The sequence below is a fragment of the Corythoichthys intestinalis genome, chromosome 15, assembly GCF_030265065.1.
Source record: "Corythoichthys intestinalis isolate RoL2023-P3 chromosome 15, ASM3026506v1, whole genome shotgun sequence".
NCBI lineage: Eukaryota > Metazoa > Chordata > Actinopteri > Syngnathiformes > Syngnathidae > Corythoichthys > Corythoichthys intestinalis.
In genome coordinates, this window is record NC_080409.1 from 35,063,259 (window position 1) to 35,081,206 (window position 17,948).

Below are 17,948 nucleotides of genomic sequence, written 5' to 3' on the forward strand. Positions count from 1 at the left end.
GGAAATACTCCATGGCATAGTCCAATTTTCATTTATATGCAATATTCTTTGTGCAATACTTACTCACATGAAATATTCAAACACTTAACTGTCAAACTGCTGCTACTTCACTCCGATTATTTGCACTGCCTGAACAAAGGGCTATCTCATACGCATTTTATATTTGTTTATTTAGATTTTATACTTGCAAGGCACTTTTGAGATTTTAACTTCTCATGCACTGCAAAGGGAAATTTCATTGTACAACTGTATAATGACAATAAAGGGCTATTCTATTCTATTCTATAAAAAGTTGTGATTGTATATATAATTTATAATATATTTATATATTACAACTGATTCTGCATGATTTACTCAAGTATTAAGTTTCTGATGTGAAAATTGAGTGATTTATTAGCTGTTGAAAACATGCACTAAATAAAAGAAAAATACGTTGATATTTTGGGCAAAAACTTATATGTTAAATATTGCTATTGATCCTGAAAATATAGGTGATCATCTCTGCATTTGGTGATTTTTGTGCATCTAGAGTAAAATCTGAGAATTTTATAGTCATTTTAAGTTTTGTTATACTTATATAAAAAAATAATCGGGATTTTATTAGGGAACGACTTTGAATTTTTTGATGCCGCTGCTCATGGAGACTCATATATAGTTAAGGTAAGTGCCTGTTTTGGTTTTAGGTCGGTAGCAGCTTTGGTTTTGAGAATACAGTGGTACCTCTACATACGAAGTTAATCCGTTCCAGGACCTTGTTTGTAAGTCGAAATGGTCGTATGTCGAGCAGGATTTTTCCATAGGAATACATTATAATTCCATTAATTCGTTCCACAGCCCAAAAACCTTCACTAAATCCTTAAAAAATACTGCTGGTACTATTACAAATGGCAATTACACATAGCAAAACAAATAAATTATAAATCAAAATCGGAATAATAATAATAATAATTCCTGTATTAATGTAACGAATCGGGTTCTAATGTGGCGGACGTTTTTTGCTGACCCTGAACGCACCGCGGGGCTGACGTGCCAGAGACAGACCGGTGAGCTTGAGTTTCACTTTCACTTTGAATATTTTCTTGAGAACACCGTCAATTGCGGCAGACAGAAGGTGTTTTTGTTTTGAATAAGTTGTGAAATATTTTTCTGTCATTTGCATCTTCATTTAGAAGGTAAGCGTCAACTTTTTCCTTGTTTCACCACCTGTACCAACCTTTTCTGAAACCAGTGTTGATTTGTCACACAAGAAAATCCGCCTTGCATTCATCTGCGGTGCTGCCATTGTCGTCGTATTTCGAGCATGTCGTCGGATGTAGAAACAAATGGCGAGTCAAATTTTACGTCGGATGTCGAAAAGTTCGTGTGTCGAAGCGATCGTATGTAGAGGTACCACTGTATTTGAATTTGAAGTTTTTGAAAATAGTCCCCTATGGATCGGCCCCGTTTCCCGCGTCATGTCAATAGGTTATGAAGTCTATGATTTAGCATTTAAAAAAGCTGTTCGAGTGCAGATCTTGTACACGCCAGGCATTATGTGCATGATGTGGCTGTTTGTTCAGTTATTTCAAACGTTCTGTTCCTAGTAACTAAACAAAGAGGCTCAAGCGTGTGTCGACTATTGTCGTTGATTATTTTGTTAATTAGTTATCAAATAATCATGGTCCAAACTCTGACCAGGAATGAAAAACAAGTGTATTTTAAATTCTTTCACCAAAACATATTTTTTAGCTCAGTATGCTACAATGATATGATTTTTTTTTTTTTTACCCTGCATTGTGCTTCGTAGCCCAGTCGCAGCTGCTTAATGCGCTCCTCCTGCATTAAGAAGTCAGCACTGCCAGGGTCCAGGTCGCCAAACTAAATATCAGATGCAGACAAAAGTACTTCAATTGCCAAAAATGGCGCCATCAAAGTCACTTTTCAGATCTTACTTTCTCTTTCAAGACATTGTCCAAACTGCCACGCAGTTTTGTCACTTGGTTTTGGGCCTCCATCAGTCTTTCACCGCAGTCCATTAAGTCCATCTCCAGACGTCGGTTTTCCTTACGAGACAAAGGTGCAAAGTTTGATAATTTTCCTAGCCTGGGTTAAGGAAACACAAAACTAAACATACCTTGATTGAAATGGACAGGTGTTCCCTGAGAAAGGACTCCTCCTCCTTGATCTTGTCCACCTCGGCTTCCAGCTCCTCACGTTGTTGGGCTGCCTGTTGGCGGATCAGGTCCATTTCCTTCATTAGCTCCAAGCGCACTGCCGCTAGCTTCTCCCGGTGCTCCTCTTCCAGCTTCCTGCATGTCATCCACGCAATTAATTGTGGGAAAGCTTTGACGTTGTCATGTTATTGCTCCTTTTTGTGTCGCCAAAATTTTGGCATCATCTCCTTCAACATTTTACACTACACCGACTACACTGACTTCATTGCAAGTCCATTTTATATGGGGGAAAACACTCAGGTGACTTGAAGTCCCGCTCCCCCAATTTGGCCAAATTAAAAAAATGTCCTATATGCAGGTGTGATACATCACTGGACAGCTTAAAATCTCAATTTTCTGGGGGAAGAAACATTTTAAACAGGAGGGCTTTTTTTTTTTTTTTTTAATAAAAATTTTAAACGGCAAAACCCTAACTGGAGGCGAGAGCATAATAAAGGACGTCATAATTTTAACAAAATATCATCGCGTACTTACCTCTTTTCAATCTAAAAACTCCATGTAGAAATTGCAGACATCATGGAGTGGTCGAGATTTTCTTTTTCATATATTGAGCCTTTTAAACTTTTTTCTTCTTTTTTTGGGGGTTTGGATCGATTATCATCTAAAATATTGGGGGAAAATGTGACAGTAACAAAAAAAAAAAAAAAAAAAAAAACAAAAACAAAAAAAAAAAAAAAAAAAAAAAAAAAAAATACAATTAAGCGATAGTTACGAGGTAGATATCCGTGACTTATTTACAGACACCATTTTTTTCATTGTGACATAATTTGTTTAAAAGTTTAAAATAATGCGAGTGAATACTTTTTTAAATGTTTTTTTTTTAAACTAAATATTAGATATCAATTATTGATTCTAAGCTAAAAACGACAGACATTTGGAAAAATATAATTACTTACCTTCTTTTTACTACTGGGTTAAAACAAAAGCGGTTGAGTGACGTCTGTAAACGGGGGTCTCCAGGGTAAAATGGACAAATTAAAAATAGTTCGGGGGCTTAATGCACCATGAATCTGCTATGGCAGCATATACACATATTGTTCTATCAAACATAACAGGTCTTTTGGATTAAAATACAGCAGTTTTTATTTTAAAGAGAGGTGCAAGAGAAGAAACTGCTTTTTCAGCCTTGTTTGTGTTTTCCGCCAAATGGAAAACACAAAGAAAGCTGAAAAAGCAGCAATATTTTCCGCCATATGGAAAACACAAACAAGGCTGAAAAAGCAGTTTCTGCTCTTGCACCCCTCTTTAAAATAAAAACTGCTGTATTTTAAGCCAAAAGAAGTGTTGTGTTTAATAGAACAATGTGTCTATATACTGCCATAACAGATTCATGGCGCACTAAGCCTCCGAACTATTTCTAATTTGTCCGTTTTACCCTGAAAACCCCCGTTTCCAGACGTCGCGCAACCGCTTTTGTTTCAATCTAGCCATAAAAAGAAGGTAAGTAATTGTATTTATTATTCGAAATGGCTGTCATTTTTTGCTTAGAATCATTAATTGATGTCTAATATTTAGTAAAAAAAAAAAAAAAAAAAAAAAAGAACGACTTAAAAAAAAATATTCACCCGCATATTTTAAACTTTTAAACAAATTACGTCACAATGAAAAAAATTTGCATCTGTAAATAAATCACGGATACTGCTTTTGTTTCAACCTAGCCATAAAAAGAAGGTGAGTAATTATATTTATCATTCAAAATGTCAGTCATTTTTAGCTTAGAATCATTAATTGATGTCTAAATTTTAGTTTAAAAAAAATGAAAAATTTGGCGTCTGTAAAAAGTCACGGATATCTACCTCTTAACTATCGCTTGATTGTATTTTTTTTTGTTACTGTCGCATTTTCCCCGATATGTTAGATGATAATCTATCCCCCCCAAAAATTGAAAAATAACCTTTAAAAGGGTAACTATATGAAAAACAAAATCTCAACCACTCCTTGTTGTCTGCAATTTCTACATGGCCACCCTTGATATATCACTATGTTTCACCCATAAAATAAAAAAAAAAATCTGTCTGTAGCCATTCACAGCTGTGTCTTGACACTCGGTGATACATGCTGCGTGGAGTTTTTGGATCAAAACAAGGTAAGTACGCGATAATATCTCGTTAAAATCGTGGCGCCTTTAATTCTGCTCTTGCGTGCTGTCGCCTCCAATTAGGGTTTTGCTTTTTAAAATATATATATATTTTTTTTCAAAAATGCCTTCCTGTTCAAAATTTTTGTTCTCCCAGAAAATTGAGATTTTAAGCTTTCCAATGATGTATCACACATGCATTTTGGACAATTTTGAAAGTTGGCCAAATTGAGGGTCTCAGAGCGGAACTTCAAGTCACCTGAGTGTTTTCTGCCATATATTTTTTTTATTAATAAGCTTTATTTCTAATGGCACATTCAACCTACCATATTGACGTTGCATCATTCAATTCTCAGAGTCACTGAAATTCCCCATTCACTCCTTTTGACTTTTAACTCAGACCCACAAAAAAAAAATCTCCATTGGGATGAAAGACAAACAAAAAACAATTGGTGGTCATAATTTCTGACAAAAAAATAGATAACAAGAAGTGACCAAGGATTGCCCCACAACCAACAGGAAGCGACCCAAAATCAAATGAAAGTGAAAAAATTGATATTGGTGTTCATTCAAAAAAATTAAAACTCAACAGGAAGTGATGCCACTTCAACAGACGTGACCTGGAAATGACCCAAAATCAACAGGAACTAACTCACAATTGTCCCAAAACCAACAGTCGGTGACCTCAAGTCCACAGGAGTTCATCAACCGCGATTAAAGAGTTCTCACGAAATTTGTCAAGTAATTTATAGTTTACCATAACATCTAAAATACTTTGACAAGGTGCAATCAAAACAATAGAACGTGCTGCAATGTTACCTGAGGTTAAGATGATTTGCCTTCTCGATTGACGAGTGATGCTCGTCCACCTCGGTAGCCAGTTGGGATTTAAGCCTTTCTACCCTTTCCAGGTCTGATCGGATTTTCTCCTTCTCCCTCAACTCGCCATCGATTCGTTCCCTGACAAAGACAAAAACAGAAGACTTACCATAAATACTTCACTCATACTTACCGTAATATGCATGGCTTTACTGAGGTTCTTGTCAGACTCACAGTAGATGTCGGATTTCCGCTTTGAAACTGGCCAGCGCCACCCGGTGGATGCCATTCTTGGTGGCCAGGAGTTCACTTTCTAGCGCAGTACTTAGATCGGACAAACTCAGCTTGCCTTCGAGGCTGAAATTTAATGCCTGTATCATCAGAAATTACATGTGGTTATCTGTAAGGTGTCAGAGTTGTACGCCTCACCAAATGAAGTAGACCAGCGAAGTGAGGTTTTAACTTTTAACTAATAAACTGTTATTTGACAGCTGCTTACCGTATTGGCCCGAATATAAGACGCCCCTGATTACAAGACGAACCCCTCTTTTTCAACACTGAAGTTTGAAAAAAAAGACTTTTTGAACACCAAATTAATTTTTATACAGAAAATAATTACAGTACATCCGAAACAAATGATTATAACAATATATTTGAGAGAAAAAGCATGTTATTTTGCCTCATTCAAATCTTAATATCTGAAAATTTAAATATGTAAAGTGCAATCACATTCGTAAATGAATGGCTTCTGGTTTTTGAAATGTAAATAAACCAGTCTATTGTGATAAAACAACAAAATTGCAATAACTGCATTAACCATCAGTGTTAGGGTTGTTCCGATCATGTTTTTCTGCTCCCGATCCGATCCCGATCGTTTTAGTTTGAGTATCTGCCGATCCCGATATTTCCCGATCCGATTGCTTTTTTTTTTTGCTCCTTATTCAATTCCAATCATTCCCGATAATTTTTCCCGATCATATACATTTTGGCAATGTATTAAGAAAAAAATGAATAAAACTCGGACGAATATATACATATATACATTGTTTATTATGACAATAAATCCTCAAGATGGCATTTACATCATTAACATTCTTTCTGTGAGAGGGATACACGGATAGAAAGACTTGTGACTTTGTATATTGTGACTAAATATTGCATCTAGTGTATTTGTTGAGCTTTCAGTAAATGATACTGTAGCCATTTAACTTCTGCCCAAATGCATGATGGGAAGTGCAACCATGACTGTGCGTCGTGGTACCAATTGATATATCTTCTCTGCGTTGGGAAATAACATAGGGTGTTAAGAAAAAGATCAATTACTACCTTTATTCCCCACATTGCTTCCCAAGATTATTCTAATCGTTGGAAGAGGGATTGTAAGGCTTTAGCCATTTAAAAAAAAGGCTCCAAAGGCTGCCAAAATTCACTCTACTCATTTTACGCTCCCTTTTAGCTCTATATACTGTATGGGTAAAATGGCGCCATTATAGATTGAACGCGACAATGCGTGAGTGGGTCGTGCAGCGCATGCGTTAAATATTGTAACGTGATAAATGTAAACAATATTAATTAAATTTGATAATCCTACCCTAAACTTAAACTAAAGACCTTGGAAGAGTGTTACACATTATGTCTGTAACGTTAAATACAATTAGAAAACGATTTAATTAAAAAATATGTGTATATATTAAAAAAAAGGCACGTCCGATATTTTTTTGCCGATTCCGATACTTTTAAAATGACGTGATCGGACCCGGCTGATCGATCGGGACATCCCTAATCAGTGTTGTTAATCTTACTTTAAAAAAGTAATTAATTACAGTTACAAATTACTTCTCCCAAAAAGTAATTGTGGTTGTAACTCAGTTACCTGAGTGTAATAGTAATTAGTTACTTGGCAAAGTAACTGGTGATAATTTTCATGTTTTGCTTTTCCTAAAAAAACAAAGGGAAAAAAAAAAAAAAAAAAAAAAAAAACATAGGTCACACTATGTGAAGTTTAAAAGGTTTTTGGGACAATTGGCCCAAGCTCAATTTTTTTACCCTAATTTACCCTTTACCCTGAATCAAGCATTAAAAGTTGTTAAAATTGCTCCCATTATTGGATTAGTTCCCTTCTGTCTACTTTTGACATGTGGAGGTTTTAAAACTGTTTCATCATTTAAAGATAGATTCAAGTCAAGATTTTGCCGATTTAGGACTATTTTAGATAAAATGTTACTTAGGTTTACTAGGAAGGTTATCTGCAACAGAGCCTTCCTGAGAAGTCTACTGCTTTAAGATGGCGGCTGTTTACTAACGCATCTAGTTCCTATACTGTACACATTGTTAATGCCGCCGTGTCTGTCATTCAGCATATAGTTCTATATCTATGTGACGTCTAACATATCTACCCTATCATGTGGGCGTAGTTTGTAGGCTATCGGCTACAGTCAGGTATTATTGGAGCCACAACTTTTTTGCCTCCTCCCCACTCCTGCTCGGCATGTCGTCTCGGTGAGTCCGTCTCCCTTAGACCATTCTCGTGTCATTCGCCCAACATAGTAACGCTCGCCTATCTATTCTCAGTAACGGCGTTGCCAAGATGAGAAAAGTAATTAATTAGATTACTCACTATTGAAAAAAACAACGCCGTTAGTAACGATGTTATAGTGTAACGCCGTTATTAACAACACTGTTAACCTGTTAACTGTTGTCAAAGTGAAGTCTAACTGCAGTCTTGAAAACAAATCTGAATTAGGAAAAACATTGCAATAAAATAATGCAAACTGGTTAAACTTGAGAGCAGCTGAGATCTGTCATGACAGAACATCGCTTCAATATCTGGCGCCATCTAGAGTCGTGAATGGGGAGAGTAACAGATCTGTCATGACAGAACATCACTACAATGATATCTGGTGCCATCTAGCGTCGTAAATGGGTATAATGTCTAGACCGGGACTAAGACGACCCCCTATTTTTCAGTCTTATTTCAATGCAAAAAACACAGTCTTGTATTCGGGCCAATGCGGTATTACTTTCATCTAAATGAGTGGTCCCTTTCAATCTCACCTTCAGGATCTCACTGCCGTTTTCTATGCCTTCCTCCATCCAGGAATCTATGATGGACTCGACCGGCGTGAAGCCGGTGCCGTCATCCAGGGTGGAGAACAAGCGCATGCCGATGCTGCTCATCAGAGCGGAGGAGGCGGCAATCCGGCGGCCCGCCTCATCAAAAGGCTGAGGGGACCACGGATCAATACTTAACAAACAGCAGAAACTACTCTTGGGGAAAAAAAATGTTTCTGCAACTTTTGGATGAATGTTATATGAAGAATATCAAGAGTCCCTTTGACGCTGAGGTGGCAAAATCCACAACCCTCCTTGCCCGGACAACAGTTACTCCCGAATCCTCCTGTCCAATCCACAAACAGAAAATAATCCCAAACAATTCCTTCTTCCTGCCCATGGCCCGCCCCGCCCCGCGAGAGCCTTCAAAATACAATGTTGAACTGAGCGTTGTCATTTTTTCTCGGGAACCTTTTGTTGACTTCTCATATGGTGACCTTGGAACGGGTTTGCCTGCTCGCCTGAGTCTGTTTCGCCTTTCTGTTTGATAGCTGTCGACCTGAATAAATTGTCAACTTGTTGATTCAGGTGAACGTGTGGAGTTCGGCCTTCTGGCTGGATTGTCAGGGTCTCGCCGGCTGGTCGTTGGAGCTGCGCCAGCACGATTCCGGCAGTCTGTCTAAAAGTTCAATCATGGTTCCTGGAACTTTTGGGGTAACAATTCACATTTCGGAAGGAGGAACTTTTGATTTTAATAGGAGTTCAAACATTTGGTGTTTGAGTGTGCTAAATGTTTCTTCTTCTTATCAAAAGTTAAAAACTTTGGTGCCCTCTTCATCAACAAGTTCATCGATTGCCTCAAATATAAAGTGATCTCCTGATGGCATTTGTGGCGTAATCACTAATTTCGTGACGCTACGATACTTGATTCACTACAAGGGCTTACGATCGATTTAATACAGTATGCTGTAACCTTTTAACACAATCAGGAACATCTCACCCCAATCCATATGGAACACAAAGCAAATTTTTAAGTTTTTTTTTTTTTTTTAATTTTGTTGCTGAAACATTTTAGACATTTGAATGACAACCGAAACTTACGAATGTACGAAAGTTACCAATGTTAGCTACAGCTCTATGAATCACGTATGACCGCCAGATGGTGGTGCTGAAACCAACGAATGATGACTACGCATACGCGAAGGGATCATTCAGTGTTTTCAGAACCTCAGGTCAGCAGGGATGAAATAGAACCTTCATTTTAAAAACGGTATTTCGAAAAGATGATGTTGATCCATGTTATGAATTTTGATTCAATCGTTGCTTAACCAATCGATTTTTCATTACATCTTACAAATCAGGAATTTCAAACTCTTTATGTCACGGGCTGCATTGTAGGTACGGTTTACCTTGGAGTGGTTCTTAACCTTGCTAAACGTACCGAACACCACGCGTTTCACAGGTGCATTCACCGAACCCTTCAGAATTTCATAAAAAAGCCATTTTTTTACAAATTCAAAACTTGGCAAGCTAGCATCTAAGTGAATTCCTGTAAATTTCTTTGTAAATTTCAAATTTCTTCCAGATTTCAAATTTACTACAAAAATTTTTTCCTTTTGCTGTTGATTTTCACATTGGAAAGTGAAATCTCATTTAATTTCATACTGTTCCTTTTTCATTTTCATGTCTACATTCTCTATTTATTGTCGCATCCTTGCATCACATACTATTTTCATAACGTAAAATGACGGATTTTTAAAAATTATCTGCGCAGTTCACGCTGTCTGTAGGTCTGTTATACTTCCTCATGCCAAGTGCCAGTCAACCTTCCACTGAGCAAACTGATTTCTCCTCCCATTAGATAGAGGGCTAGCATTTGAAAAATGGAATAAAGCCTGTAAATTACGGGCAAACCAGTCCAAATCCTGGTCTGTAATAAGGGAGAGCAAAAAAAATTAATTATTAGATGGATCGCGATTCGACACAGGACGATTTGATTACCATTCATAAATGTTCAAAAACGATTTTCCCTGATAACTTTATGACAACCGCTCGTAGCGGAACGAAATTCAAGATACGTCTGCCGCCCGAACACCTTTAACGGATGCACGCATAACGTTATAATGGATGCTGCCGGTTACTGAGTGAGAGATTTACTCCTTTTCAAAAGACTGGAAAATAAATTTGTGTATGAGACAGGCAGGGACCCGGCGGTCGCATTTTTGTGTTATTTTTTAAGTTATTTTTTAGCGCGAGAGGGGGAGGGACAGTTCGTTACTTCTTGTCTTTCAGTTGTCCAGCAGTAGGTTTAAGTCGTGTTAATTGGAAAAAATTCCTTGTGTTTTGCCAAGTCCCGTGCCAGTCTATCAAAGGTGAGTACACGAACCCTCTTGTACAGTTTAAACTTTATTGTTGTTGTTTTTAAGATGTTACTAGTTAGTGCTGAGCGCTATGCTAATTAGTGACTTCGCTAACATATATTTGTATGTCAAGTTGTGCATTGTTTGGTGGTGTACATAAGTTATTCCAGATGCAGAACGTTTAAAACCGGACTTAAGTACAGCGGTAACACTACAAACATGCGAAATAGTACAGAAATCTATAAAAACAAAGTATAATGGTTATGGGCAAAATTTCTAAAGACACTTTGTTTCCAGAAAATGTGGAATTCATTCCACCAGAGTAAATGTTATTGTATCGTTGAGAGAAAAAGTTACTGCCTTTGAAACAGCTAATGTTTTTCCACCTTCTTGTAAAAAAAAGTATCTCATGGTCAGTTGTGTGTTGTATGGACATGTTGGGCAATAAGTACTGCCTTTTAAATGGTTAAATGTTTTTGCACTTTCTTGTAAAAAAAAAAAAAAAAAAAAAAAAAAGCAGTTTAAGGGCAGCTTTTTGTTGTATGGGCATGTTTTCATCATTCCTGTTGAATCATTAGGATATTTTAAATAAATAATGGACATGAATTTGTTTGGCTACTTTATTAATTAGTAATGTACGATGCGATAATCATGATAACCTATATTTAGATGATAGGGATTTCTTTGTGTCAATCAGAAACTATCAGTCAAAACGAACCAAATTCATATGTGGAGTCCCTCAAGGGTTGATTCTTGGACCACTCTTATTTAACATATACAGTGGGGTAAATAAGTATACAGTCAACCACTAATTGTGCAAGTTCTCCCACTTGAAAATATTAGAGAGGCCTGTAATTGTCAACATGGGTAAACCTCAACCATGAAAGACAGAATGTGGGAAAATAAACTACAGAAAATCACATTGTTTAATTTTTAAAGAATTTATTTGCAAATAATGGTGGAAAATAAGTATTTGATCAATACCAAAAGTTCATCTCAATACTTTGTGATGTACCCTTCGTTGGCAATAACGGAGCCCAAACGTTTTCTGTAACTCTTCACAAGCTTTTCACACACTGTTGCTGGTATTTTGGCCCATTCCTCCATGCAGATCTCCTCTAGAGCAGTGATGTTTTTGGGGCTGTCATTGGGCAACACGGACTTCTCACCCCGTGGCGTTAAAATGATAACAAGAACGGTGAGCAAAAATCCCAGAACCACACGGGGGGATCTAGTGAATGACCTACAGAGAGCTGGGACCACAGTAACAAAGGCTACAATCAGTAACACAATGCGCCGCCAGGGACTCGAATCTTGCACTGCCAGACGTGTCCCCCTGCTGAAGAAAGTACACGTCCCAGCCCGTCTGCAGTTCACTAGAGAGCATTTGGATGATCCAGAAGAGGACTGGGAGAATGTGTTATGGTCAGATGAAACCAAAATAGAACGATTGGTTAGAAACACAGGTTCTCTTGTTTGGAGGAAAACGAATACTGATTTGCACTATACCCACTGTGAAGCATGGGGGTGGAAACATCATGCTTTGGGGCTGTTTTTCTGCATAGGGACCAGGACAACTGATCTGTGTAAAGGAAAGAAGGAATGGGGCCATGTATCGAGAGATTTTGAGTGAAAATCTCCTACCATCAGCAAGGGCATTGAAGATGAGAAGTGGCTGGGTCTTTCAGCATGGCAATGATCCCAAACACACAGCCAGGGCAACAAAGGAGTGGCTTCCTAAGAAGCATTTCAAGATCTTGGAGTGGCCTAGCCAGTCTCCAGATCTCAACTCCATAGAAAATCTGTGGAGGGAGTTGAAAGTCCGTGTTGCCCAATGACAGCCCCAAAACATCACTGCTCTAGAGGAGATCTGCATGGAGGAATGGGTCAAAATACCAGCAACAGTGTGTGAAAAGCTTGTGAAAAGTTACAGAAAATGTTTGGGCTCCGTTATTGCCAACAAAGGGTAGATAACAAAGTATTGAGATGAATTTTTGGTATTGACCAAATACTTATTTCCCACCATGACTTGCAAATAAATTCTTTAAAAATCAAACTATGTGATTTTCTGTTTTTTTCCCCCCCACATTCTGTCTCTCATGGTTGAGGTTTACCCATGTTGAAAATTACAGGAATATCTAATCTTTTCAAGTGGGAGAACTTGCACAATTAGTGGTTGACTAAATACATATTTGTCCCACTGTATATGCTTCCCCAGCTCAGATTATGGAACAGTATGACATCTCCTATCACACCTATGTAGATGACACACAACTCTACATCTCTGTCCCCACATTATTGTAGTCCCTTAGTCTGCCCGAGTAAATGCATTCATCAAATCAATGAATGGGTGTGCCAGAATTTTCTCCAGTTAAATGTGGAGAAGACAGTAGTCATCATTTTTGGGCCAAAAAAGGAAAGGTCAAAGATAAGCAGGCACCTTAGCACAATGTCACTTACAGCTACAAATCAAGTCAAAAACCTTGGCGTAATTATTGACTCAGACCTAAAATTTGATAGCCATCTAAAGTCCGTCACTAAATCTGCTTATTACCACCTAAATAAATAGAGCCAGAATTAGGGGGCTTCTGATTCAACAAGACTTGGAAAAACTAATGCATGCATTCATTTTCAGCAGATTGGACTATTGCAACGATATATTTATAGGTCTTGATAAAAAAAATCAGTCAAGAAGCTGCAGCTAGTACAGAATGCTGCAGCCAGAGTCCTCACAAATACAAGGAAACTGGACCACATTACAGCCGTTTTGAAATCGTTACACTGGCTTCCAGTGAGTCAAAGGATAGACTATAAAGTACAACTGCTCGTCTCCAAAACACTTAATGGCCTTGGACCAAAATACGTACATGCTTGATTTATTAGATTCCTATGAAACATCTAGACCCCTAAGGTCGTCTGGAACCGGTGTCCTATATGTTCCAAGAACAAGAACCAAGCAGGGTGAGGCAGCATTTAGTTACTATTCTCCTCACCTCTGGAACAAGTTACCTGAAGGTCTGAAGTATGCTCAAACTGTTAGCTCCTTTAAATCAGGGCTAAAAACGATTTTGTTTAGCACTGCATATCCATAACTGTCTATATATTTCAATCTATTTGCTTTCTATTCCTCTTGTGCTTATCTCCATTTCTGAATTCAATTATTAGCAGCAGTAGTAGTAGTATTTATTTTTTATTTATTTTATTCTATTCGTGATTAAATGTGATTTTTATGTATATTTCCTATTTCGATTGCCTTTGTTTTTACGTTCTATTGATTTTAATGTGATTTTTATGATCTTAATGTGATGTAAAGCACTTTGAATTGCCTTGTGTTGAAATAGACTATATAAATTGGCTTTGCCTTGCCCAACAGTGATCACTGTCAATACCATGATCATCATTCAATAATCGAATCGTAGCACCCTGAATTGTAATCGAATCGAATCATTGGGTGCCTAAGATGGCACACCCCTAGTCTATAAATGCCACTTTGCCTAGATTTAGTCCGCGAACAAAATAGGGCTCTGCATTTCTTAACCTTCACCGAACCCGAGGCTTACTCACCGAACCCTAGTTAAGAATCACTGCCATGAAGGGACATCGTGACTGTGAACCCATATAAATATGTGACTGCTTCATAATATTTCATATAATAGTCCTCCCAAGAATCCAGGATTTCATGATCGCGAAATTTATCACGGATATAAACTACTTCTATTGCTAAATATCCCATTTTACCTGTAGTTTTTATCCCGGCCGCAAGATCTCGCTGTAAAATAGCACCCGCCATTGTTATGGAAAGGGAAGAAGAGCGCTTTTTTTGTTTTCATGCTATACCCTCCCTTCCACTGGCCAGGATGTGTCAGGCAAATGTAACGGCCAAACACTTTACGAAAGAAAAGAACTGAAAAAATATTGGCTGCAACACGAATGCAAAATGGCCAGAACAGAAGTAGAGATTTACGTGACAAAAAATACCTCAAAATTTTTAAGAATTTTGCACTTATGTGTTTTGATATTTGATATGTTCTGTCCATTTCAAGATAAGGTGGGCCTACCTGAGTGGAGTGCTGTCTTTTCAGCTGTCTGTAAGGAGTGGAGGCAGACGGGGTGGCAGGCTTGTTATACTTAAGAACCATGGAGACAAACTCTTGAACATTGATCCACCCGTCACCATTCAAACCATGGAGTACATCTGCACTTATCTGACAGAGAAAAAAGGTCAGAATTAGGGATGCGAGTTTCATTGTCAAGATAATTTTTGTCCCATTTTTTAAGCCAATTCTACCAAGGATTCCATTTGGCATTTGCTTTCCTTGCTCACCTCCAAGCCCAGATAGTCGCACAGGGCAAGCATTTGCGAGTGGCCGGCGCATCCGTACCAGGATATGGCCAACTCGTCACAGGCTTGCTGGAGCTTCTCCTTCAGGGTAGCTGCGGCACAACCTTGAGGTGTGCTCGGCTCGTCGGGGTTCCATAGATGCAGCTGGCCTAGAAGAGGCAGGGATCAGTTTTTGACTTCTATCTAAAGTAGTGAATTCAGGGGAAATAGAACAAACCTTCTGCTTCATACTCCTCTGTACTGGTTTCATCTGCATTCCAGCGCTGATGGAAAACAAAACACATCACAGTCACCATTTAACCCTTTAAAGAGCACTCATTAGCTGCCATTGACAGTGTTAGACATCCAATCTATCTTGGCTGGGAAAGGCTAGCAGCGAATGATCACAGAAAGTGATCGGCTGGTTCCATCATGGAACGTTTTGAGCTTAATTTTTGTAATAAAATGTTTTATTTAAAAGTTCCTGACACTAAGGTAATATGGTTGTTAAAATTTACAAATTTCAATTGAGTGTTGCTTTTACTTGTAAAAGTTAAGTACTTTGACTGGGAGGATTGGCAGTCCAAATGGACAGGACGTCTATCACTGTCAATGGCTGCCCAAGACTTGGGTATTACCAATGAAAGTTCAGTTTTTCTTAGATTTCCATGTGAAAGCGACTGTACAGCTTAATTAAGACAAATCCACATTGAGAAATCCAGGGTGAAAGTGGCTAGAATTTCTTGCCGGAACTCCCTTGGCTCCAGCGCCCCCGTGAGCTTAAGCGGCTCAGAAAATGAATGAATGAATGAATTGGTTTCATACATGCATTAGGCTGCTGCATTATACTGGAACAAGGCATAAACGAGAAACTGATTTCCATTGAAAATAGTATTTTTTCACTGATTTACAAAATTCCATCTAAAACACCATCTATTTTTTATATTTCCTCAAATTTAAAAGCAAAACCTCAAGTTTAACTACGGTATTCAAGAACATAGGATATACTTTAAAATTGAAGATAATATACTGTAAACATAGGCTTTTTTTAAATAATAAAGACATAAGTAAAATACTTTTTTTTTTTTTTTTTTTTCCCAAAGTGCAAATGACATTATGCACAGTGAAATGGAATATATTTTGAAGACAAAGCAAAGACTTTTTTTTTTTTTTTTAAATCATAAAGGAAATAAATAAGTATTTAAATCATAAAGGAAATAAATAAGTAGTCTTACATAAATGAACAAAAATAAGTGCACATTAACATGCAAGGTGTTCTGAACCACCCAAATAAAATAAATACAAAACAAACTTAATCAACTCTTTCCTTTCTCTTAAATATCTGATCAATTTTCCGTTGCATTGCACCTTTAATTCAACAAGCTTTTTTTTGTGTGTAGAGGATAGCTCTTAAGCCTGAACCCAACCCGATCCGGCCCGAAATCGGGCCCAAAATGTCAATTATTTTCATTCGGGTCTGGCCGGACTTCTCTCTCGCTAACTTTTTTTTTTTTTTTTTTTAAATAAGTATTAGGGCTGTCAAAATTATCGCGTTTACGGGCGGTAATTAATTTTTTCTAATTAATCATGTTAAAATATTTGACGCATTTAACGCACATGCCACACTCAAACCAATTAAAATAACAGCACAGTGTCATGTCCACTTGTTACTTGTGGTTTTTGGTGTTTTGTTGCCCTCAGCTGGCACTTGGGTGCGACTGATTTTATGGGTTTCAGCACCATGAGCATTGTGTAATTATTGACACCAACAATGGAAAGCCACTAGTTTATTTTTTGATTGAAAATTTTACAAATTTTATTAAAACGAAAACATTAAGGGGTTTTAATATAAAATTTCTATAACTTGTACTAACATTTCTCTTTTAAGAACTGAAGTTTCTATCCATGGATCGCTTTGACAGAATGTTAATAATGATAATGCCATTTTGTTGATTTATTGTTATAATAAACAAATACAGTACTTATGTACAGTATGATGAATGTATATATCCGTCTTATCTTTCCATTCCAACAATAATTTACAAAAAAATATGGCATATTTTATAGATGGTTTGAATTGCGATTAATTTTTAAGCTGTGATTAACTCGATTAAAAATTGTAATCGTTTGACAGCACTGATAAATATATATTTATAAATGATGCTAAAAAGATGTATGGATGTTAAACTAAGGAATATAAAAAAGGAGAGTTGGGCATGGAAAGGCTTCAAATTGATTGTTGAAGATGCAGAAACCTGTGTTGGCTTCTCTGAATGTAAACGAATGTGACGCTTTGCTCTCATACGAGAAATATATTTAACAAACTTTTCCAGCGTTATTTTGTTGTGTAAATGCATTTATAATGATCATAAAAAATATATAGACTATTTAAACATTGAGAAAAATTGCGTTTTTTTTTTCTGCCAACTCGAAGAGTATAAAATAAATGTCAAATCCACTATTCGCCTGATAGAATAGACACACAAACATAAAAGATATAAATGTTTATTGTTTAACTGGGAGAATTCGTTACAAAAGACAGGCATCTTCACAAATTTGATCACACAAAACGCAACCACTCATCGCATCCCCGCATTTCCTTCTTCTCCTGAGTCCTAACAAATAAAACATAAAATTTCAGTGTATTTTTTCAGGTTCGGGCCTGCAAATCAAGTTAATTGATCGGGCCGGGTCGGGCTTTAAGACCCGCGGGCCGGGTTGGGTCGGGCTGGATTTTTTAGGCCCGATCTAACCCCTACTTGTCAGATACAGAGAGACGCTGGGAAGAACTATGGCGAGTAAATAAATGAATAATAAATATCGGTGGAAATGGATGACGCTACGCAAGCTCTTTATTATGCTTCTTGTTAACACTTGTGTATGTAAATCTGACGTTAGTAGATTGTTCTTTTATTGGAGATGTGTGTGTGGCAGCGTTATTTTCAAACATGGGGTTTTGACAGTTGCCGTCATATTTTCAGGGTCAAAGCACCAAATGCCGGAACGGCGTTGCTCTTGCAAAGTTCATCCCGGCACGCCGTTCCGCCTCACTTTCAGCCCTGGACAAATCTCTCATGAGTGAAACGAGGATCCAGCTGAGAAACTGT

General features: G+C 37.5%; 1 protein-coding gene across 5 annotated transcripts in view; it reads right to left on the minus strand.

The window, feature by feature from the left end:
• nin (ninein (GSK3B interacting protein)) overlaps window positions 1-17,948 on the minus strand; it is a 71,120-nt gene that overhangs the window by 34,839 nt on the left and 18,333 nt on the right. For all 5 annotated transcript variants that reach the window (XM_057859323.1, XM_057859320.1, XM_057859319.1 and 2 more), the window contains exons 5-13: window positions 15,080-15,125; window positions 14,845-15,011; window positions 14,579-14,725; window positions 8,164-8,331; window positions 5,344-5,480; window positions 5,110-5,250; window positions 2,114-2,288; window positions 1,932-2,042; window positions 1,768-1,857 (exon numbers count right to left, since the gene is read on the minus strand). In XM_057859323.1, the coding sequence (XP_057715306.1) occupies window positions 1,768-1,857; window positions 1,932-2,042; window positions 2,114-2,288; window positions 5,110-5,250; window positions 5,344-5,480; window positions 8,164-8,331; window positions 14,579-14,725; window positions 14,845-15,011; window positions 15,080-15,125 (1,182 nt within the window). The remainder of the gene's footprint in view (window positions 1-1,767; window positions 1,858-1,931; window positions 2,043-2,113; window positions 2,289-5,109; window positions 5,251-5,343; window positions 5,481-8,163; window positions 8,332-14,578; window positions 14,726-14,844; window positions 15,012-15,079; window positions 15,126-17,948) is intronic.